At 52.3% G+C, this 22,725-nt stretch overlaps 1 protein-coding gene across 1 annotated transcript in view; it reads left to right on the top strand.

Moving 5' to 3' along the window:
- Nucleotides 1-22,725, top strand: part of CDH22 (cadherin 22) — a 77,814-nt gene that overhangs the window by 43,372 nt on the left and 11,717 nt on the right. The window contains exon 7 of the mRNA XM_064276153.1: nucleotides 9,303-9,439. Coding sequence (XP_064132223.1) covers nucleotides 9,303-9,439 — 137 coding nt within the window. The remainder of the gene's footprint in view (nucleotides 1-9,302; nucleotides 9,440-22,725) is intronic.

The following is a 22,725-nucleotide window of genomic DNA, read 5'->3' as shown; positions in this document are numbered from 1 at the left end:
CGTCCCCCTCTCTCCATCCGCACTCCCTCCCTTGACGTTTTGAGGCTGTCCCAAACCCCTGCTCAGGGCTCCCGAAGCCATTTCTCCAGCCCTACCTCTCCCTACACATTCCCACGTGGAATCCACTGGGCATCTCAAACTAACGTGGTCAGAAACCAGCCCCTGGTCTTTCCACCGAGAAAGCAAACGATCCACTGCTTCTATTTCAGCCATCCTCCTCTCCCTGATGACAGCTCCATCCTAACAGTTGCTCAGGTTGAAACTGTTGGAGACCCTTTTTCTCTTACACCCCCCCCCCCGCTGTGAAGTCCACTCCAACTCACCACAACCCCCACTCATGACGACCCTTTGTGTGTCAGGGTAGTACTGTGCACCACAGGGTTTCCAGTGGCTGGTTTTTTGAAAGTTGATGACCAGCCCTGTCTTCCTAGGCACCTCTGGGTGGACCCAAACCACCAACCTTTCAGTTAGCAGCCGAGCGCATTAACTGTTTGCACCGCCCGGGGTCCTTTCTCTGACACCTCCCTTCAACCCCTCAGCAAACCCTGCCATCTCTACCTTAAAATATATACCTAAAGTCTGACCACTTCTCTCCACCTCTACAGCTGCCACCCTGGCCCAGGGTGCCATTTTCTCTCACCTGGACTGTGGCAGTTGCCTCCTTCCTGGTTCCCCTGCTCTGTCTTCGCCCCCTTTAATGAAGAATCGACACAAGAGCCAGCTTCTCTATATCAGTCAGATCATGGCTCTGCTCTGCTCCAAATGCTCCAAAGGGGCCTATTTTTCTGAAATAAAAGACCAAGCCCTCACAGTGGCCTCAGTCCGTACACCACAGGCCTGCGTATGAGGCCTCTCACACCTCACCTGTCATGCCTCACCTCGGCTGTTCCTAGTTCACTCTGCTCCAGCCACTCTGGCATCTGCCTCCCTGCTCTATAGATACACCACACTTACCTCCACCTTGGGGCCTCTGCGACTACTGAGCCCTCTGCCTGGAATGTTCTCGTCAGTATTTCCATGGTTCGCCCCTTATGTCCTCCACCCCTCACCTTCCCAGTGAGGCCTTTCCTGTCACTTTTTCTAAAATTTCAATCCCAGCCTGCACCCTAAGCCCCCACACCTCATATCCCCATTCCACGTTCTACTTTTCCCTCATCAGCCTTGTCACTATCTAACATGCGACCTATTTTTCCGATTAAACTGTTTGTTTCTTCCACTAAAACGTAAGCTCCATGAGGGCAGGGATTTGCATTTATTTGTTCACGGCTGTATCCTCAGGGCCTAGCCCTGTGCCGGGCAGTCCATGAACACTCACTCAAATGTGTGGCAAATGAATGAAATGTACAAGGAGAGAAAGACTAAGAAAAGAGACAGAGAGACAGACACACGGAGATGGTGAGAGGACACAATGAGGAGAGACTGGAGAGAGGAGAGCTGAAAGAACGGAGACAACAGAAACCAAAAGAGACAGAGAGACCTCGCTGGCAGTGTAGAAACAGAGAGGAGGCCTAAAGAGAAAGCCCTAAAGGGACAGAAAGACACAGACAGAGACAGAGACAGCAGGGGTGGAGACAGGGAGGTGGGGGGGAGGGGCACTGCTCATACTGTTGGTGTCCCTGGGGCCTGCAGGGGTCAGGGAGGGAGCAAGTCCCTGACAGTGGCCCAGGATGGGAGAAGGAAAGAGGACAGATAGGTGAAGGAAGAAGAGTTACAGCAGAAGCTGACGCAGGAGGAGGTCGGGGTCAGGGCAGTGGCCAGTGCTGGATGGATGGGGAAGAGGCTCTGGGGCTCCTGGCTTCCTCTCTCAAAGCCCTGCACATAGTTGGTCAATGATGGTTCCTGAGCCAACCGTGTGCTGAGCTCTGTGCGGGGCCTGGGGAATTGCACAATTCCAGAAGGTAACATTCCCACCTTCATCTGTGTGAAAGGCTCTTGGAGTTGTGTAGTGCGCAGCCTGTGCAACCTTCTGTGGCAATCCTGTGTGAGGAGACACAAAAATGTCATCCTGCTAAGGCGTCCATGAGCTCTCAGGGTGGGAAATAGCCCCAGGGGTCTGGGAAGACTTCCTGGAGGTGGTAGGAATTGAACAGAGCTGGGTATCTGGGTCTGGTCAGATGGAAATATGAGGGGAAGGGGCAGAGATGCAGCCTGTGCAGACATGGAGGCAGAGGGTTGGTGAGTGTGCCTGGGAACAGAGCGGGCAGCGATGGCTACAGCAGACTGAGGGGGATGGGGCAGGAAAGGCGCAGAACTCAAGGACAGGCTGAGGAGCTCAGACTCTATCCAGAAGCCCAGGGTGCCCTCGCTGCCTGCACCCCCTCACTGTCAAAACCGTCCTGCCACTGCCTCTGAGCTCTTCCATCTCCCTTCCACCCTGGCTGTCTCTCCAGTCTTTAAACACCACCGTGGCCTCTGGCCTGGGCCCAGACCTCTCCTGGGAGGATACTGTCATGTCAGGGAACCGAGGCCCAGAGGGGAGAAAGAGGAGGGGCCAGGTCCGCCCACTCCCCTCCTCTCCAGTTTCACCCTCCACCCCCTTCTCAGGCTCCTCACTCTGGCTTCCCTTCCCTCCGCTTTTATCTGCGCTGAAACGGCTAACTTTGAAACCTGTTTCTCACCTTCTTTCATCTCTCTCTATCGGCCCTTCCCTGGGGCCTCTCAGATGTGGGGGTGGTGAGGAGCTGAGACAGGTCTATTCACCCAACTCCTGCATGCTCAGCCCAAAGCCAGGCCTGGGGGTGAGAGATGACTCAGCCAAGGGCGGAGCACAGGGTGGGGGGAGCTCCCAGCCTGTGGGGAGACAAACTTGGAAATGGGAACGTGGTGAGTGGCGGTGGTAGACAGAAGGGGTCCTGGCAGGACACATGAGCTGCCCAGAATCCAGCATATCTCCTGGCTCCCAGGCTCTAAGGGTTACTGACTCAATCAACAACTCTGCATTGAGTCATACCCGCACTGTCCCAGGCAACAGGGGGACAGCGGTGATAAGGTCCCTGTCCACATGGAGTTTACCTTCCCTGGGCAGATACAGACCATTTGCAAGTCAACAAATGGTTAAACCAGATAATTTCAGACATAGGTTATGTAGAAAGTAAAACAGGGGAACAGGATAAGGAGGAATTGGGGCCACAGGAGGCTACTTGCAATTCAATGGTCTAGGAGGGGACAATTAAGCTGAGATCAGAATGGTGAAGAGAGAGGCAGCCATGCAAAGACGTAGGGAACAGCATCCCAGGAGAAGAAACAGCAAGTGCAAGGGTCCTGAGACAGGAACAAGCCTGGTGGTTCCTGGAAAGCTGGGTGTTCCTCATAAGACCTTGCATAGCACAGTTTGTGGGACACAGTAGGCTCTTGGGAAATACACTCTGACTGTCTAGACTGATTTTTCTGAGCCCTGCACTGGGGAGAGTATAAAGTGCCTCAGATTTTTACATTTACCCTTTATGAAGTGTTATACCCATTTTACAGATGAAGATACTAAGGATCAGAAAGGGGAAGTAGCTTGCCCAAAGTTATCCAGCTTGAAAGAGGAAGGACTAGGATTTAACCCATGCCTGTCGGCTTCCTGAGTCTGCCCTCCTGCCAGCTCACCCCTGCTTCCTACTCTCTTGTGGTTAGCGCGGTACACAAACCTGTGCCGTACTCTCCCCTGTGTGTGGGACACAGACATGAGTCAGACATGGGCCCAGGGAAGGGCTGGGCCCTGAGTGAACTAATCCAATAACAGATCAGGCCTGAGGGGACTTGGGGCTGAGGCTTCCCCCAGGTGGCCCCTGAGGGAGGACAAAGGGGATGAGGCTTGAACTGGGGAGAGGGCGCTCCAGGTTGGAGTGATGGTGAGGGGCAGGGGGCAGGAACAGAATCATGGAGCCAGGAGGACAAGGTCAGGGATAGGGGGACCAGCTGGATGAGCTCACATCAGGGGTGGTGGGAGATGAGGATGGGCTGTGAAGGACCTTGAATGCCAGGAGTTTCCCCTGCAGGCAGTGGGAAAACTTGGAAGACTAGAAGGAAGGAGGAGAGTGCTCAGGTGGGCCTGTCTCTGGATTAGGCAGTCTTACATATAAACTGTCCATTTATCAGCCCAGCTATGCACCTCCAGCCCCAGCCCCTGCCTGAGTCTTCTTTGAACATCAAAAGCAAAATAGCCTATGCTAGACCAGAGGATCCCCCCAACACTCCACAACAGGCTGCAGCAAAAAGTCCATGGACTTTGCAATCACACAAACCTGGCTTCAAATCCCAGCTCAGCTGCAGAACTTTGGGCAAGTCACTGCATCCCCTCCAAGCCTTGGTTTCCCCATCTCTAAGATGGGCATCATGATAATACTCGCCTCATTCACTTATTTAAAAAATAGCCATTAAATGCTTGCAATGTACCAGGTTCTGTGCTTACTGCTCCCAGGGCTGGGGAGTGAGGCGGAGGATTAGTGTTTGGCAAGTAGTAGGCCCTCAGAGAAAGGACATTAGCATTTTCCTTGGTGGTCTGGAGGCCTGATTCTCCCCTTCATTCAGCAGCCAGTACTGGCCACATGCAGTGTTCCAGTCATTATGTGTGGGCATTGGAGCCAGCAAGCACACCTCTTAAAAGGGGGGCGGGGGGAGAGATGAAGACAAGGTGGAGTGGAAGAGGAGCTTCAACCCCTTCCTTGGGGGGTGGGGAAGAGATTTCCTCCCACTAGCAGCTTGGGTTGGGGGCTGCATCTCCAAGCCCCGGCTCAGTTATGTCCATGAGCCCTCCCACCCATGAGCCTGCAGTCTTTCATGGTTATGCCTGTGTGCATGATATAAGCACATGTTTCTGTACGAAAAAACACACGTGCACCCAAGCCAAGAAGCAGTGTCCACCCCTTTCCCCCCCGCCCCACCCCCAGCCCTGAAAACAGACTCCACTGGCCAGACCCAGCCTTTTGTGTGGCCGTGGTACACTGGGACTCCGGCAGTTGCACCTTGCTGGGCTGCTTACAATGGTGCTCCTTGACCTTGGGCTCTGGACCCATGTAGGCTGGGAACTTGGCTGTGCCACTTACCAGCTTTGTAACCCAGGACAAGACACCTGGTTTCTCCGAGCCTCAGTTTCCTCATCTATAAAATGCGGGTGATAACCGTACCTAGGAGGATTTGAGGAGCTGGTGCAGGTGAAGCCCTGGACAAAGTTGCTCAGTAAATAAGAGCTAACATATCTACCACATTGCGTGTCCTTCATTGGTGGACATTTGTCATCCTCACAGCTGCCCTGTAAAGTAGGTATTATTATTATTAGCTCCATTTTCAGGAGGAGGAAACTGAAGCACAGAGTCACTAGGTGATTCACCCAAGGTCACACAGCCAGATTACTAACCAGATCCGCACTCTTAACCACTATTCCCAAACCTCCTTGGCACATGCTCCCAGGTACACAAACACACACATGCATACACACACCAGCTGACACGCATCCATACTCTCCCACTTTACTCTTCTGCCCACGAGTGCTCAGTTTCCCCTTCCCGCCCTCTAGGTCCTGGCTGACTAGGTGGGGAGCAGGATGTCAAGATTTGAGCAGAAACTTCTAGACCCACAGCCACCTCCTGGCCTCCTCCCCCACTGACAGCCCCCAAGTCTGCACGTGGTGCCACCCACCCCAGGCACGCAGACCACACACTGGGCTGAGGGGCCTCCTTCATACCCCTTGCCAGACACTTCTGAGTAATAATTAGAATAGCACAGCTCCCATGCATGGAGCATTTTCCTGGAACTCAGCCAGGCATTTTATATACATTTAATCCCCCCAGCAGCCTTGCCAGGTCGGATTATCATCTCCATTTTGCTGAAAACTAAAGCTCAAAGGTAGAAGTGACTTGCCTGGGGTCAACAGGGGCCTGGATCCAGATCCGATGCCGAGCAGCTGCCTCTTGAGCCTTGGCTCTTCCAGCTGCAATGCACACACACAGGCATGCGCTTGCACGCACGCACACCACTCACATATTCATGTCACACACACACACACTTTTCCACCTACGATGAGACACACAATGCATGCACCCACATGTGAGGTGCACAAGTTCCCCCCACACTCGTTTGCGGGGCCACACTCCTGCCATGCACCCCGCTCCCTGGCTGGCTCCCTGAGCTGGAACAAAACACCTGGGCTCAGCCAGCCATGCTGACCCACAGCCCCAAGTCTTTAGCTGGTTAATGGTGGGTCCCCGCAGCCCCCGCCCCACGGCCTTGGGAACAGCTGCCTCCGCTTAGATTCCAGCCCCCACCCCCTCCACCCCTTCTCCTCCACTAGGGAACAAAAGAGAAAAACCGGGAGGAGGAAGAGAGGGGAGGAGAAGCAAGGAGAAGGCAGTCAGCATCCTTCCGTAAGCCTTGCCTCCTGCCCTCCCTGACCTGGGAACAGGAGCCCGTGGCTGTGTCATGCCCCTGTTGGACTCTGTTCTCCCATCTATAAAATCAGGAGGAGGTCTCCAATGTCTTTCCAGCAGAGCAGAGACTCCGAGTCTGGTCCTTCGAGCCCAGACATCCTGACGGCACCAGGCTAGGGCAAAGGGGACTGAGTCTCCACACGCTGAGGCTTTGGAAGGTCCACCAAGTTAGAAAGAACTCTGGGTATAGCACTCCAAATCTGGGTGCACATCCCAAGTCTGTCACGGAGTCCCTGTGCAGCCTCGGGGAGGGTCATCGCTAGCACATATGGCACCTTTGTGTAAATAAGAAAACGGTGCCCCTTTAGGAAGATACTCCCTTAACTAGGACGTGTGTCTTGGCAACCAGAACACTGACTGGACTTCACCCCCACTTCTTCCCTCAGCCTAGTACTCCCATGAGGGACACAACTTACACCATCGTACTTGGCAGCCCTGAGCTCGGCAAGTCCCTCTCTGAGCCTCAGTGTCTTTATCTGCAAAATGGGAGTGATCACCAGCATCATAGGATGCTAGAGACCTTGTCTGTCTCCTTCATGGCTTTATCCCTAGGGCCCAGATCAGAGCTGCTACAAAGGAGGCACTCAAGTAATGCTGAGGACATAAAAGAATGAAAGGGGGGATGGCTGGGGAAGAGCAGTCTACAAACTGTCAAGTGGTAGGCTGGGGGTGGAATTATCATCTGGGGTCTGGACCTCCATTTACTCTTTCACCCAAGTCAGTAGGACCCACGCTGGCCAGGGGCAAGAAGGATGTGGGTTTAGCAGCGTAGGGACAGGAAGGAGTGATAAACCGGGGACTCAAGACTGGCTTATAAGGCCACCGCACTCACGTGCAACCTCCTTTACAGTTTGTCAAGTGCCTTCACCTCCCCTGCAACAGCAAATAGCAAAGAATAAGGGCTGTCACCTATGCCCAGCCCCAGGAATTGGTGGCGCAATGGTTAAAGCACTCGGCTGCTAACTGAAAGGTTGGTGGTTTGAACCCACCCAGCCATTCATCGAGAGAAATGACCTGGTGATCTGCTCCTGTAAAGATTTACAGCCTAAGAAACCCTATGGGGCAGCTCTGCTCTGTCCTGTAGGGTTGCTAGGAGTCAGAATTGACTCAGTGGCACACAACAACAACAACAACCCACACCACAGTATGAGAAGGATATTAATCACCTTTTCCAGGTAAGCAAAGGGAGGCTAAGGAGGCCAAGTAACTCAGTCAACGTCACATGAGTAAAATAGGGCAAGAGCCAGAATTCGAACCCAGCTCTGTCTGCTCTATAATCTGTGTGTTCCCAATGGGAGACATTATCCCCATTCAACAGATGAGGAAACTGAGGCCAGAGAGGTTTGGCAATGCAGCCAAGGCTCCACTGAAGGGGCCTCTCAGGGCTTTGGGCCACAGCTGGCAGTGTTTCTGGTGTCCTCACCACCCCCCTCAGCTTCCCTCTCCAGGAGATGGGGGAGAGGCCCCTCTTGTACTGTCTGTGGGAGGGGCTGGTGACTGGGGCACAGCACCGCCCCACCAGGCTGCTTTGTCCTTGCCTAACAATGAGCCCTTGCCTGGTATTCGAGGCCTTTGTCCAGCTGCGCTGCCTGGCCGCGCCCCCTCCCGCATTATCAGCACCGGAAAGCGGCTGCCAGTGCTGGCGGGGCCTCTTTGGGTCGCTCCGCCTGAGACATGTGTTGGACACGGGCCTTTCAGGCCTGGAGCCGCTGCACAAAGGCCCGGGAAGAAGGCGGAACAAAGGGTTTTTTCACTGGACAGCTGAAAGGCCGCAGATTAGCTGGCGCGTGCTGCGCAGGCGGGGTGGGGCCGGCGGCCATTTCCCCCCAAGCCCCTCCACACAGGCACTCGCCTGCCTGTGGCCCTGCTCTGGGGCTTCCACACTGTGGCAGCCGGTGAGGGCCTTCTAGCCCAGAACCAACCCCCTCTCACCTGCTCAGAATTCCCCCTTGGCCCCCTAGTACACATCAAACTCCTGAATTCCACACCTGCCCTGCGTGTTCTGGTTCCTAACTCTCCCCACGTCCAAGTTCTACCCATTTCGCACTATTGGCCATTGCCTGAATGTCGTTGTTGTTGGGTGCCATCAGTTGATTCCGACTCGTAGTGACCCAGTGTAATAGGGTAGAATTGCCCCCGTAGGGTTCCCTTGGCTGTAATCTTTATGCAAGCGGATCACCAGATCTTTCTCCTGCAAAGCCTTGCCACTGGGTGGGTTTGAACTGCCAACTTTCTGGTTAGCAGCCATGTGTTTAAACGGTTGCACCACCGGGGCTCCTTACCATACAATTCTCACTGCCCCAGCCTTTGCACATTATGTTCCCCCTGCCCGAATGTATTTCCGGCCCCCTTCTCTGCCTTCAAGGAGCTCTGGTGGCACAGCGGTTAAAGTGCTTGGCTGCTACCCAAGGGGTTGGTAGTTTGAACCTACCAGCTGCACCAAGGGAGATAGATGTAGCAGTCTGCTTCCATAAAGATTACAGACTTGGAAACCCTATGGGGCAGTTCTACTCTGTCCTGTAGGGGTAGGGTCGCTATGAGTCAGAATCAACTCCACGGCAATGGGTTTTCTGCCTTCAAGCCCAATTCTTCGGTCACTTCCGGAAAGATAAGAATCGAACATTCGGTGCATGCTAACCCTGTACCAGACACTTTACCTGTCTTTGACCCTTACAACGGTGGGGTGCAAATTATTAGCCCATCTCTTGGCTGAGGAAACTAAGGGTCAGAAAGGCTGCGGGTTGCCTGTGTCACACAGCAGGAACCCAGTCAGCTGAAAGGCAAACCCAAATTCTTTCCCATCCCTCTTCTGTTGGGATGGGCTGGGGGATATGAGCACAGGCTCCAGCTGGCACTGAGGCACCTTCAATCAGCCCCTCCCTGCACCCTCAGGTACGCCATTGATCGCAACTCGGATTTGGACCAGATCTTCGATATTGATGAGGACACGGGCGCCATCGTGACGGGCAAGGGACTGGACCGAGAGACAGCCGGCTGGCACAACATCACAGTGCTGGCCATGGAGGCTGGTGAGACAGTGCCCCAGCAGGGCAACTATGTGGGGGAGGAGCACATCTGAGGGGTGGGGCCAAGGGCTGGGGTGGGGCAAAGATTAAGAAACTGGGCCAGGATCCTGGAGAGAGAGGGATAAAACCTGACGGGTGTGAACAAAGATCCAGGAGGGCTCCCGAGCCAAGGGGACAGGGCTTTCTTCCTTCATCATTTATTGAACACAACTATGTGACCTAGGGGCTGGGGATTCAATCAGGAACAAGGCAGGGAAAGCTCCTGTCCTCACAGGGGAGAGATACACCATCAACAAATAAATCAAGAGAAAGGATGTACATAATATGTCAGGCTATGTTAAATGCCAAGAAGAAACAGGGAAAGGTGATTGGGAGGAAGAGAGGCATTGTTTCACCTACAAGAAGGCTGCTCTAAAAAGGAGACATTTCAACAGAGTCTGAAGTAACATGAGGGAACCAGAAAAGCACTCCAGGCAAAGGCCCTGAGGTGCAGGTTTGCCTAGCGTGTTAGAGAAACAGCAAGGAGGCCAGTGTGGTTGGCGAGGGGCACTTTACTCCATCCAAGCGAGCTGGGGGCCACTGGAGGGGTTTGAGCTGAGAAGGGTAGTGTCTGACTTAGGATTCCTCCGGCTGCTGCCGTGAGAATAGACTGGGGCTAAGGGAGGGAGAAGGAGACCTGTTGGTGCAATGGTTAAGTGCTCGGCTGCTAACCAAAAGATTGGCACTTTGAACCCACCAGGTACTCCGTGGAGGGGGGAGGGGGAGAGGGAGACCTGGTGATCTGCTCCCGTAATGATTTATAGCCTAAGAAACCCTATGGGGCAGTTGTACTCCAATTTATAGGGTTGCTATGAATCAGAATCAACTCTACAGCACACAACAACAACAAGAGGGGGCATGGGGGCTCATCTGGGAGTTCGATGCCGCAGAGCCAAGGAGATAAGAGGTAGCAATGGAGGATGTCAGACACAGTAGGCTTTGGGACACAGGCTAAAAATGGAGCCAACAGGACATGCTGATGGGCTGATGTGGGTGTGAGAGTTGTCAACAATGACTCCAAGGTGTTTTAGCCCCCATTTCTGGAATGCTGTATGTGTGGATCACAGGCAGTTAGGTGCAGCTGGGGGGAAGTATGAGCTGGGAGACAGAAAGAGGGAGCCCTGAGACATGGGGGACCAGATCAGTAAGGCTGAGGGCGTAGGGAGTCCTGGAGCACCGGGGTTGGAGGGGGGGCCGTGCCAGGCTCATCTTTACCTGCTAGGCCTCCTCCGTAACCGAGGCCACTGCTGCCACTGCCTCAACCTGGTCTCCAGGCTCCCCAACCTTGTCAGCTCTTGAGGTCTCAGGAGTCAACGGAGCTGCGGTAAGCAACCATGACTGCAGGAATTCTCAGAGCCATGGGCAGGCCAAGTTCAAACTCACTTCTGCACACCTCGGCTCCAGGCCCCTCCTGCCTCTGGCCAGCCCTCCTGCCTGCCTGCCTCCTCCTTTCCCCACTGGTGTCCTCCCACCTTCTCAGGCCCCACTGGCCCGTTCTGGGCCGAGGAAGTCCCTGGGCTGAAGTTCCCTCTGTCTCTTTCAACTTCAGTTTAAAAGAAAATACAAAGCTGGCTCAGACCTCAGTGCCTGCTGCTCTGGGGCCTTTGAATCCACTCCTCCACCGCATGGAAGGGAGATAACAAAGGTGGCTGGAGAGGAAGTGGCAGCTGGACTCGGGGGGAAGAGACCCCCCCACCTTTGCCTCCCCAAACCTGCTCCCTGGGCAGCAGCAGAGGCTCTGGCCTGCAAATGGAGCCAGGGAGGGCCGGCCTGGCTGCTGGGCAGAGATGCCTCCTCTCCCTGCCCAGGAATCCATCTCTCCCACCAGCCTGTCACACTACCTGGCGTTGCACCATTAGCACATCCCCTCTTGGGTTAAGCATTGTGCTTCTACCCGGTCAGTTGCTTTCACAATGCAGCTAGAGTAGCACATAAAGTCTGCCGCACTGAGGGGGGGTGCGTTTGCCATTTCACAGGAGAAAGAATGCGGGAGGGCGGACTCTCCCCTACAAACGTTTTACAGTCTTTACCTAATACGTATTCTGCGCTAGATGTCTTCTAGCAGGCACTTTCATGGAGTCCTCACAGCTACTTGGTGACGTAACATGATCATTACCCATTTTACTGATGGGAAAATCAAGGCTTATAGTGGTAGGAGACATACAATGGCAGAGCTGGAATTTGGATCCCGTCTGCCCGGTTCCTTCCACCGCTGTATTAGCTTCCTAGGGCTGCCATAACAATGTACCACAAAATGGGGGGCTTCAAACAACAGGAATTTATTGTCTCACAGTTCTGGAGGGTAGAAGTCTGAAATTAAGGTGTCAGCAGGGCCGTATTCTCTCTGAAGGTTCCTTGTCTTTTCCCAGCTTCTAGTGGTTCCCATATCCTTGACGTTCCTTGGCTTGTAGGTGTATCCCTCCAATCTCTGACTCCTTCTTCACATGTCTGTCTTCCCTCCGTGTCTCTGTCTAGTTGTGTCTCGTCTCCTCCTTTATAAGGACATCGGTCATATTGGATTAGGGAGCCCTGGTGGCGCAGTGGTTAAGAGCTTGGCTGCAAACCAAAAAGCTCGGCAGTTCAGTTCAAATCCACCAGCCGCTTCTTGGAAACGCTATGGGGAAGTTTTACTCTGTCCTATAGGTTCGCTATGAGTTGGAATTGACTTGATGGCAGTGGGTTTGGGTTTTGGTTTGGTCTATTTCAGCACAGCCTCAGGTTAACTGATAACATTTTCAAAGACACTATTTCCAAACAAGATTGCGTTCACAGGAACCAGGGGTTAGGAGTTCAACCTATCTTTTGGGGGCGGGGGCACACAATTCAACCATGACAAGGGCTTTGCTGCATGGCCTCCATTTTCCTGCACTCTCTGCTCTCCAAGTCCTACACCAGTTCCCAGCGCCTGGCCATGGGGAAGATGATGAGTCTCTGAAAGGAGAAGACTGGGCACTGGCATAGAGACCCCTCCTCTGGATTGTGACCCAGGACCCCTACCCAAACTCCACCTGGGATATTAGTCAATGGGAAAATGAATGGGCCCTACTTGCAGTTCTGGTGGGAGAATTAAATGGGAGAGTGCATGGAAAGCCCTTAGGCTGGTACTTAGCTAAGTGCTCAATTAAAGGGATATATTGCTTTTGACGGAAACCTGGTGGCGTAGTGGTTAAGTGCTATGGCTGCTAACCAAAGGGTTGGCAGTTCGAATCCGCAAGGCGCTCCTTGGAAACTCTACGGGGCAGTTCTACTCTGTCCTATAGGGTCGCTATGAGTTGGAATCGAGTCGGTGGCACTGGATTTGGTTTTTGGTTTTGGTATTGCTTTTGACATATGTTAAGCACTGACTGTGTACCAGGCACTTTACAGTGATGAGCTCACTGAATCTTCACATCATCCCTAAGGGGTATTGATTCCAGTATTATCCCCAACGTTCAGATGAGGAAACTGAGAATCGGAGAGGTGAGGTCATTTGTCCAGACTCTCATGGATTCAGCCCCAGCCTGTCTGCTCCAGAGCCCAGCACTTTCCCAGATGCCCCTCAAACACATATCCTTGGTTCTTGCACAAAACCAGGAGCTATATCCACCCACTCCACCTTCTCACCATCTCCATGAGGCAAGTACAAAATTATCATTCCCATTTTAAAGATGAGGAAACAGAGGATCAGGGAGGAAGAGTGGTATCCCCAAGGTCACAGAGCAAGTCAATGCAGGTCCAGGTCTTGATCTTGGACCTCCCACCTCCGAGTCCTCACCAGAGCCCAAAGTTTAGTGCCAATGGGTCCCTCCACATTTAGCCTCCTGCCAAAGCATCCACTTGGTATCCTCAGAAACAGAAGGGATATTTGCGGGTTCATGGTGGCCCCACCTGCTCCTGGGCATAACAAACATGAGGTGACAAGAATCAGAGGGGAAATATTTATACACAGCCACGGAGTGCTGCAAGCCCCTCGGAGAATGTTGTGCTCAGCCGGGAGCCAGCCGCCTGTCATACTGGATTACCTCAAAGACTCCCGGAGCCACTTAGTATGCCAGCTCCCCTCTTGCCTAACTTCTGAGTCATCCATTCTGCCCATGCAGACGCTCCTTCCACTGACATTATCTTTAACGTTTTGTAATCATGAAATATTAATGACCGATATTGAATTTAAAGTACAATTTGTGTCTGAATCCTTTGGTGGAAAGGGCAGTTGTAAAGGGACAGTCTTGAAAGAGACAGAGGGACTTGGAAAGCCAACTCTGGGGGCAGGGTCTTGGGTGCTGCATCCAGCTCCCTCCTCCTGGGTCCTCAGGCCCCATGCAGGTCTGGAAGGGGAATAGCTAGCTGTCTGGGGCAGCAAAGGGTTAACCAGATGAGCTGGAAGCTTCCCATGCGGGTCACCCCAGGCCAAGTCACGTCTCCCAACACTGCATTTTTCTTTCAGGCCACAGAGCATGCTTCGTGGTTTAGATATTCATCTGTGTGCGTGCTGGGTTAATATCTCCCTCCCCCAGGAAACTGTACATTCCATGAGGGCAGGGCTGGTCTGTATCCGCAGCACCCACACCAGGCCTAGCCCATAGTAGGCGTGTGGTAAATATTTGCTGGAAGGATGAACTAGTGGGCTTGCCCACCCAGCTAGGACAGCGGATAGGAAAGAACTGGCTCTAGCTGCGCGGTTCCCGCTGTGTCATCTCGAATAGGCCACTCCCCCTCCAGTTGCCTTAGTTTTCTCATCTATAAAATGGTGACAATAACGCCTATCTTATTGGATGGCTGTTGGATAATCACTGTTAATAATGATGGTTGTTGTTAGCTGCTATCTAGTCAGCCCCAAACTCATGGTGACTGCATGCCCAAGGGAACGAAACGCTGCCTGGTCCTGCGCCATCCTCCTGATCGGTTGCAGATTGGACCGTTATGATCCACAGGGTTTTCATTAGCTGATTTTCGGAAATATATCACCAGGCCTTTCTTCCTAGTCTACCTTAGTCTAGACGCTCAGCTATAACCTGTTCAGCATCATAGCAACGCGCAAGCCTCCACTGATAGATGGGAGGTGGCTGCGGGTGAGGTGCCTTGGCCAGGAATTGAACCGAGGCCTCCCCCATGAGAAGTGAGAATTGTACCACTGAACCCCCACTGCTAACAGCTTCTATATGTTGTATTCAGAGCTTACACTGTGCCAGACATCGTGTTGCATGCTTTATTATAGAACAACTCATGGATTAGAAGTTATGCAAAGTGCCTAGCAGGGTGCCTGATACACAGTAGGTGAGATTACATGCCAGAGAAAGAGTCTGAAGGGAGAGGGGATGTCAGAGATGACATCTCCAGCCACTCCCAACTCCACCCCCATTTCATAGCTGGGAACGCTGTGGCCCAAGGAAGGGAAGCAATTTGCCAAAGCCCACCGATGAGGCTCTTTGGCTCTCAGTCCAGTGCTCCTTAGAAGGACACTAGAGAAGGTCTGAGGAGGGTAGAGGAGGAGCAAGGATGGGGAGTGAGGGGCTACAATGGGGTGTGAGTGACAGACAGTACTCTATTTCCTCCAGGACCCCCCTCCATGTTTGCTGTCAGCCAGTGTTTTCTGAGGGTCCTTGTCACCCACCCAGCCTGGGCTGGTCCCTGGGACCTGATGATGAACCAGGCTAGGCCACTGACCCATGGGCCTCACAGTTGGACAGGAGCGGGCACGTCAGCAGTCAGGGATGACACAGAGTAAAATCTGTGGGGACTCAGAGAGGGAGACACTGTGAGGCATGGGAAACCCTTCCCAGACAAGGTGACATCTAAGTCAGGTCTCAAAGGCTGAGGAGGCCCAGAGTGGGGTTCGGGCACGCCAGACAGGAAGACTGCTGTGTGCAAAGGCCTGGAGGCTTGGCAGCCTACTGCCCATTCTGAAGACGGAGAAACTCAGGGTGGCTGGAGGCTGGGGCCCAAGAATGGCCAATCCCAGCCAAGGAGGGCCTTGGGTGTCCTTTGAGGAGGTAACCATCTCCTGGAGGCAACAGGGAGCCAGTACAGGGCTTTGAGCAGGGGAGTGACGTGACTGGATGTGAGATCCCAGCATTCAGTCGGGTTCAGGGTGGACGTGGGCAGGAAAGGACGAGCCTGGAGGGGAGAACAGATGGGAGACTGTCAGGAAGACTCAGGATCAGGCATGTGCTGGGGGTGCCAGGGCAGGGCTAGGGTGATAGGAGGAAGCTCCAGGGGGACAGAGTGGGTGCAGTCTGGGGAGAGGCTTGTAACAGGTCTGCAGGGAAAGGGCTGCTTCGGGAGGCAGTGAACTCCCCCTCACCAGAGGTGTGTAAATTGGGCCTGGGTGTCCTCTTATGGGCTACCGCTGGGGTCCATTGCCACCTTAAGTGTCTAACAGATGCCAACAGGAACAAAGATTTTGTGATATCTATGAAGTCTCAGGGGAGCAGACATTAGGAAACAGCTGGACCCTCAATCCCAGGGACACTGTGATTCCAGATTCCCTAGTTCCCTTCCCACTGGGCTCTCGCCCCCCAAGCACAGTTTGGTTCAGATGCCAGATGAGTGCCTGTGCCAAGGCTGGGGCCTTCCTTGGAAGGGATCCAGGGTCTCATTATCTACAGCCTCGCCTCCTACCCCAGGACCTTTGCACATGGTGCTCCCACTACTGGGTCATTCTTTCCATTCCCAGTCCTTCATCTGATTATTTCCTACTCAGATTTCAGCCCACACCCTGGAGGACTAAACTTTCTCCCAACAAGGCTAAAGCCTCTAGCTTCAACACAGAAGCCAAACAGATCATCAAAGTCCCCAAGGGAGAAGGGCGCTCAAGCTCCTGCTCCCACTGGGTGAGTGGGGATGGGGCAGTGAGTGCAAGGAGTCCACTCCTGACCGCCCTGATACGCTCTCCCAGGAGGACCCCCACCTGCTCCCCAGCCCCTCCTCACCACCCTGCCTGCCTGTCTTGGAGAGCTGGTAATTGGGATGATAAATCTTCCTGCCCAGCTGGCCAGCTCAAATCAGAGCCTGGTGTTTGGATGCAATTTAATTCCTTTGGGAGACGAGGAGGGCCTGGGGGGACCGTGGAAAAGAGGGTCCGGGCTCTGCTCTACACCACTACCCCTACTGCAAGGGTGGTTAGGAGGACCTCTGAGCTAGTCTGTGTCTGTCTGTCTCTGTCTCTCTCTGTCTGTCTCTCTCTCCACTTTCCACTCTTGGAACCTCACTTCATCTGTCTGCGCTTCCCTCTCTGTGACAGAGAAGGAGAACCCCAGAGTCCAACTCCGTTTGTTTTACTGATGAGAAAACCTTGACCCAGGAGAGAGATAGGAAGAGAGTCACACAGCTAGACTGCTCCTTAGAGGGAGGGTTTCTGGAGGGAAGTGCAAGCCCACAGGATTACTCCATCCAAGCAGGTCTTGGTCTCTTGGTCACCTCCCAACCATCCCTCTTAGAGATCGGGGATATCAGGGATGCCACAGGGACTTATTGTGTTTTTACGCAATAACTTACCTTCTACGTTTGTTTGCCAACCTCGCTCTTCCCTTCCCCCAGGAGGTATTTTCATAAGCACACTATGCTAATTTTTTTTTACAACCTGTAAAAATAAATTGGCGTAGTTGCGCTTATGAAAATACCTCGCAGGGGGAGGGCTCGGTTGGCAAACAAATATAGAAGGGGTGCATTATTTTTGGAAAAATAGGGTAAATCTATTCATTCCACAGACATTTGGTAAGCCACCTACTATGTGCCATGCATTTGGTGCCAGGTGGCACAAAGGGTTTGCACTCATCCACTAACCTAAAGATTGGCAGTTGGAACCCAACCAGTGGGACCTTGAAAGAAAGGCCTGGCAATCTGCTTCTGTGAAGATTACACACCCTGCAGACCAGTTCTACTCTGTAACACGTGGGGTCGCAGTTGACTGGAGGACGATGGATTTGGTCTTTTTGGTTTATATGCCATGAACATAGATGCTGGGGGTACAGCAGCAAAAAAAATAGAACAAAATGTCTGCTTATATTCTATCATTATTCGTTGCTGTTGAGTCAGCTCCAACTCATGGCAACCCCATGTACTACAAAATGAAACATTACTTGGTCCTGCAGCATTTCATGATCGTTGGTATGGTCAAGTTCATTGTTGCGGCCGCTGTGTATTTTAAGTGCCTTTCAACCTAGGGAGGCTCATCTTCCAGCACTGTATCAGACAGTATTCTGTTGTGATTCATAAGGTTTTCATTGGCTTATTTTTGGTGATAGATTGCCAGGTCTTTCTTCCTAGTCTGTCTTAGTCTGGAAGCTCCACTGAACCCGTCCACCATGGGTGACCCTGCTGGTATTTGAAATACCAGTGACATCACAGCAATATGCAAACCACCACATTAGAACAAACTGACAGATGGGGTTGTGGGCTTACATTCTAGTGGGGGAGATGGATGATGAGCAAGTTAAATAAGTAAAAATAAAAGATGTTGGATAAGTACTATGGAAAGAAAGAAAACAGAGAAGGGACAAATTTAAATAAAACTGTCAGGGAAGTCTCTCAGAGAAGAAGACACCTGGGCAAAGACCTGAAGGAGGTAAAGGAGTGAGCTTGGAGCAGAGTGAAAGAGAGGCAGAGGGCAGAGAGGTGAGGATGAGGAGGCAACAGAAGGCAGATAGCATAGGGCCTCCTGGTCATGAATGAAGGCTTACACTTTGATTGCCCAGGGCTGAGGGCAGTCAAGGAAAGCTTCCTGGAAGAGGCAGAGGCTTTTGTCTAGGATCTTGAAGGCAAGGAGAATTCCGATAGCTAAAGACTGTAAGAAAGGCAGTACCATCTGGTGGTTAGAAACTCCCCCCTTTGTAATCAGATCCAGGTTTGAGTCCCTGCTTCATCAATCGTTCCTTTTGAGACCTTGGGTAAGTCACTTTGTATCTCTGAGCTGGTTTCCTCTTCAGTAAATCAGTGAAAATAATAGTCCCTCCTTCCCACAATGGCTGATGGGATAAAATGGGGCAGCACAGACCCTGATCCATGGTAAATGCTGTATGTGTGCTCCCTGGTGGCCTTCTGGGAAGGATCACGTTGCCAGGAGAACCCTGACAGGGCCAGCAAGTCAGTCCCCACCTCCTCTTATCAATGGCCCCAAGTCCCCCAAGCCCAGTTGGGCCCAGATGCCACTGGTTAAGTGAGTAGCTCTCCCAGGGGCTGGGGTCCTCTTTGGAAGGGACCCAGGGTCTCATTATCTACAGTTTTCCCTCCCACCCCAGGGCCTTTGCACATGCTGTTTCCACTCCCTGCATCACTCTCCCTCCCCATCCCCTTCACCTGACTATCTGCTGGTCAGATCTCAGCCCAAATGTCAAGTACTCCAGGGGAAGCATCCCTGCACCCTAGGACACCCCTGCTTCACACACTCACAGCTCCTGTGCTTTTTGTCTCAACTCTTATCAGTGTAATGTCTGTCCCTGCCATTAGACACACCATGTTGGTCTTGTTCACCGCTGTGTCCTTGGTACACAGAAGTCATTCAATTCATAATTGTCAGCAAAAGCCAGAGACTCAGTTTCAAATCGTTCAGTCCAGTCCCCTGTCGGCTTCCCAGAAGGGACTCTGAGACCCGAGGTAAGCAACCTGCCCACTTTGCACAGCAATTCTCCTGCTCCAAATCCAGCCTCTTCTGAGGCCCACATTGGGCTGTTGGGCCGCCCAGCCTCCCAAGGCCCCTTGAATCCTAGGGCTTCCCCTGCCAATGCCCCGGATAGATGATGAGGTAGCTAGGAAGCACCAGGCTGAAGCACGTTTAATTTTAATTTAGGAATCGGCTAAGGCTACAGGCCTGCTCAGCTCTGGGCTGTCAATCAGCCTTCCTCAAGGCTGCATCAATTAGTTTAAAAATATTGAATGTAATTTTGCCTGACACAACATATTGCAGCTACTGCAAAATATAATTTATTTTAGAAGAAGAAATAATTAAACTAATTTGCATGTCAGTCAGCTGAACCGAGATGCCAAGAGAGGGGTGGGGCCCTGTAGGGACCCAGCCCCTGGAGGCGGCACCTGCTGAAAAGCAGTGGGTGAAGTCAGCTCGGGCCTGGGTCTGAGCAACAGCTGCCGCCAGCTGGACAAAAAGCAAGGCAGCAAGAAGGCCCATTTACGGTATATCTGCACCATGAGCACTGGGCCTAGTCCTAGCTCTGCCCCTGACCTGCCTTGTGGCTTTTGGCAAGGTCCTGCCCCTCTCTGTGCCTCAGTTTTCTCATCTACAAAATGGGATTACATAACAAATCTCCTTCACAAAGAAGATGTCCTAGGTATGAAAGTTTGTTATAAATTGGAAAGTCCTACAAAGAGGTCCAGATTAATCAATTGATGGATCCCCGTTTTATACTAGAAACATTTAAGGTGATAAAATTATGAATGATTTGGATCAATTATTACAAGTGATACTGTGATCAGGAGACGAGACATCAGGTTGGACTCTAGAGCAGAGGTTGGCAGCCCGCATGGTACACATTAGATTCACCTGGGGAGCTTTGAAAACCATCAATGACTGGGACTTGAGCATCTATTGGTAATTTCCAAAGGCTTCCCGGGTGGTTCTGGTGTGCAGCCAGGCCAGAGAACCACGGTTGGGATCACACCGACACTGGGTGCTGACTGGGGCCAGCCCCCAGCTCTGGGGATTCTAGTCCAGCCCCAAATCCAGGGGTCCATCGATAAGCTCTACAGGTGGCAGCTGTGACAATGTGGACACACACCCTCTTCAGTGCTCACTCAGCTGCCCCATCCCTCAGGCCTGAGACCCTCACTCACACTGAAATCTCAGGATTTCCCCAAAAGGTGAACTGTGACATTTTAAAAGAGGAGACTGGAGAGGGCCCAGCATAACCCAAAGGCGTGGTGCAATCATGGAGGTTCCTCCAGCAGTGACCAGCCCTCCAGCAGGGTGATTGTCCACTGGAGAGGCCAGTCCTGCTCTGAGGTCTCCCTTCCGCATGGACCACTTGGCCCTCTCTCCCCCTCCAGCCCCTCTGCCCTGCCCCCCTGCAGGAGAGGCTGCCCGGGAAGGACGGTCAGACCCTGCCACTCCCCTCCCCTCCCTCTACCTCAGAGAGGAGGAAGGCGCCTGTTTCTGGCTGCAGGAGCACCCACCCTCTGTCTGTTTAAGTTCTCTGGCAGCGCGCTCTCAAAAATAACGGCTCACCCAGCATTCCCAGTCACGACTCCCATCGCTCGCCCCCGGAAGAGCCCCCCTCTAATCACTGAGGCAGCAGATCTGGGTTAACCGAGAAGATAAGGTGCCCTGGCTAAGGGGCGCTCCAGAGGGGGGTTGGGGTCTGAGTCGATTAATGACTCACCCTGCCTCTTTTCCGCGGCCCCCAGGAGGGGGCTGCACCTGCCTCTCAACCTCCATTTCTGACTTTATCAACACACACACACAGCTGCCGTAGGCATCCAGCGGACCCCTGGGTTCAGAGAAAGAGGCAGGCGCCTACCTTGCTCCTCCCAAAACTCACTTCACTGGCTGCCTGGAAGCTTCCAGCCTGACCTCGGCATAGCTCTCTGCCAGCCAGGCCGAAGATCCAGCCATCAGTACCTCTGCTGGGAAGTGGGGTCCAGTTTCTTCTCCCAGGGGATGTGCCTGAGGTCGCTGGCACCTGGGACATGTCAGCGATGAATACTTGGTTAAGATAGCTGACAACTGGGTACCAGCAAGGTTCTCTTAGGTTCTAGAAAAAGCCAGTGTTCAGTGTGCTGCTCAGAGAAGGCAGGCTGGGATGAAGTATGCCAATACCCTTCAGTCATTTAATGTCATAGCTGAAAGGTCCCTTTGAGGACATCTGTTTATTTAACAAATACTTATATAGCCCTGACTATGTGTTGTACCCACAGTCGTTAAGTGTTTTATAGATATTAACTAAATCTATCCTCTTTTTTTTTTTATCCTCTTAGCCCCATTTTGCAGGTGAGAAAAATGAGAGGCAGACCACACAGCTAATAAGTGGCAGAGTCACTATGCTCTGTTCATTTTTCAGGTGTGGAAACCGATACCAGGGAGGGAAGGGTCCTACCCAAGATCGAACAATGGGTCAGGGACAGAGCCACGCCTCGAATTCAAGCCTCCTTCAGTTCTCAGTCTTTCTAGGCTTCATTCATTCATTCAAGACATGTATTAGAACTTACTCTGTGCCATACCCCACAATGCTGGGATTCCAGGGATAAATAAGACAGGGACCTTGACCTCAGTGAGATTACAGTTGATGGGGCCGGGACTTCACAGTTTTTCTGAGGGCTCTGGCCATCACCCACCCCAGAGGATTTGTCTGGTTTTAAAATGGCAGAGGTTTTGAGCTTCAGCTGCAAGATGTGTGGACTGAAGGCCAATTTTTAAAACATTCCCATGTTTTAGTTCTGCAAGGATACCTGAAATATTGGATATGGATACTCCAGGTGCGGTCTGTGCAGTCTATGGTGATGGGGATGGAGATGGCAATGGTGGTGATGCTGTTGCTGTTGGGGTGGTGTGATGGTGATTATCGTGGGGTGACGGTAGCAGTGGTGGTGATGGTGATTGTGGTGATGGTGCTGCTGATGGTACTGGTGACGGTGGTTGATGCCGATGGTGGTGGTGACAGTGATGGTCTTAGTGTTTGTGATGGTGGTAGGGATGATGAGGGTGGAACTAGTACATATGGCAGTGGAGGTAGTGGTGTTAATTTTAATGATACTGGTGATAACAGAGGTGATAATGGTGGTACTGATAGTTATAGTAGTGGAGATGGCGATGGTGGTAATGGTTTAATGGCAGTAATGGTGATTGTGGTGGTAGAGAAGAGGTCATAATGGTGGAGATGGGGGTGATGATACTAATAGTGGTGATGGGACGGTACTGGTGATTATGGAGATGAAATTTGTGGTGATGATGCTAATGGTGCCTGTCATGAATTGAATTGTGTCCCCAAAAAATATCTGTCACCTTGGCTATGTCATGATTTCCTTGTATGACTGTCTACCATTTTATCTTCTGATGTGATTTCCCTATATGTTGTAAATCCAATCACTATGATGTAATAAGATGGATTAGTGGCAGTTATATTGATGAGGTCTACAAGATTAGGTAGCTTCTTAAGCCAATCTCTTTTGAGATATAAGACAGAGAAGCGAGCAGAGAGACATGGGGACCTCATACCACCAAGAAAGCAGTGCCAGGAGCAGAACGTGTCCTTTGGACCTGAGGTTCCTGTGCTGAGATGCTCCCAGATCAAGGGAAGACTGACGCGTCACAAGGACCTTACTCCCGA

Source organism: Loxodonta africana, chromosome 24 (genome assembly GCF_030014295.1).
Source record: "Loxodonta africana isolate mLoxAfr1 chromosome 24, mLoxAfr1.hap2, whole genome shotgun sequence".
NCBI classification, from domain to species: Eukaryota; Metazoa; Chordata; class Mammalia; order Proboscidea; family Elephantidae; genus Loxodonta; species Loxodonta africana.
This window is presented reverse-complemented; position numbering and strand designations above follow the sequence as displayed.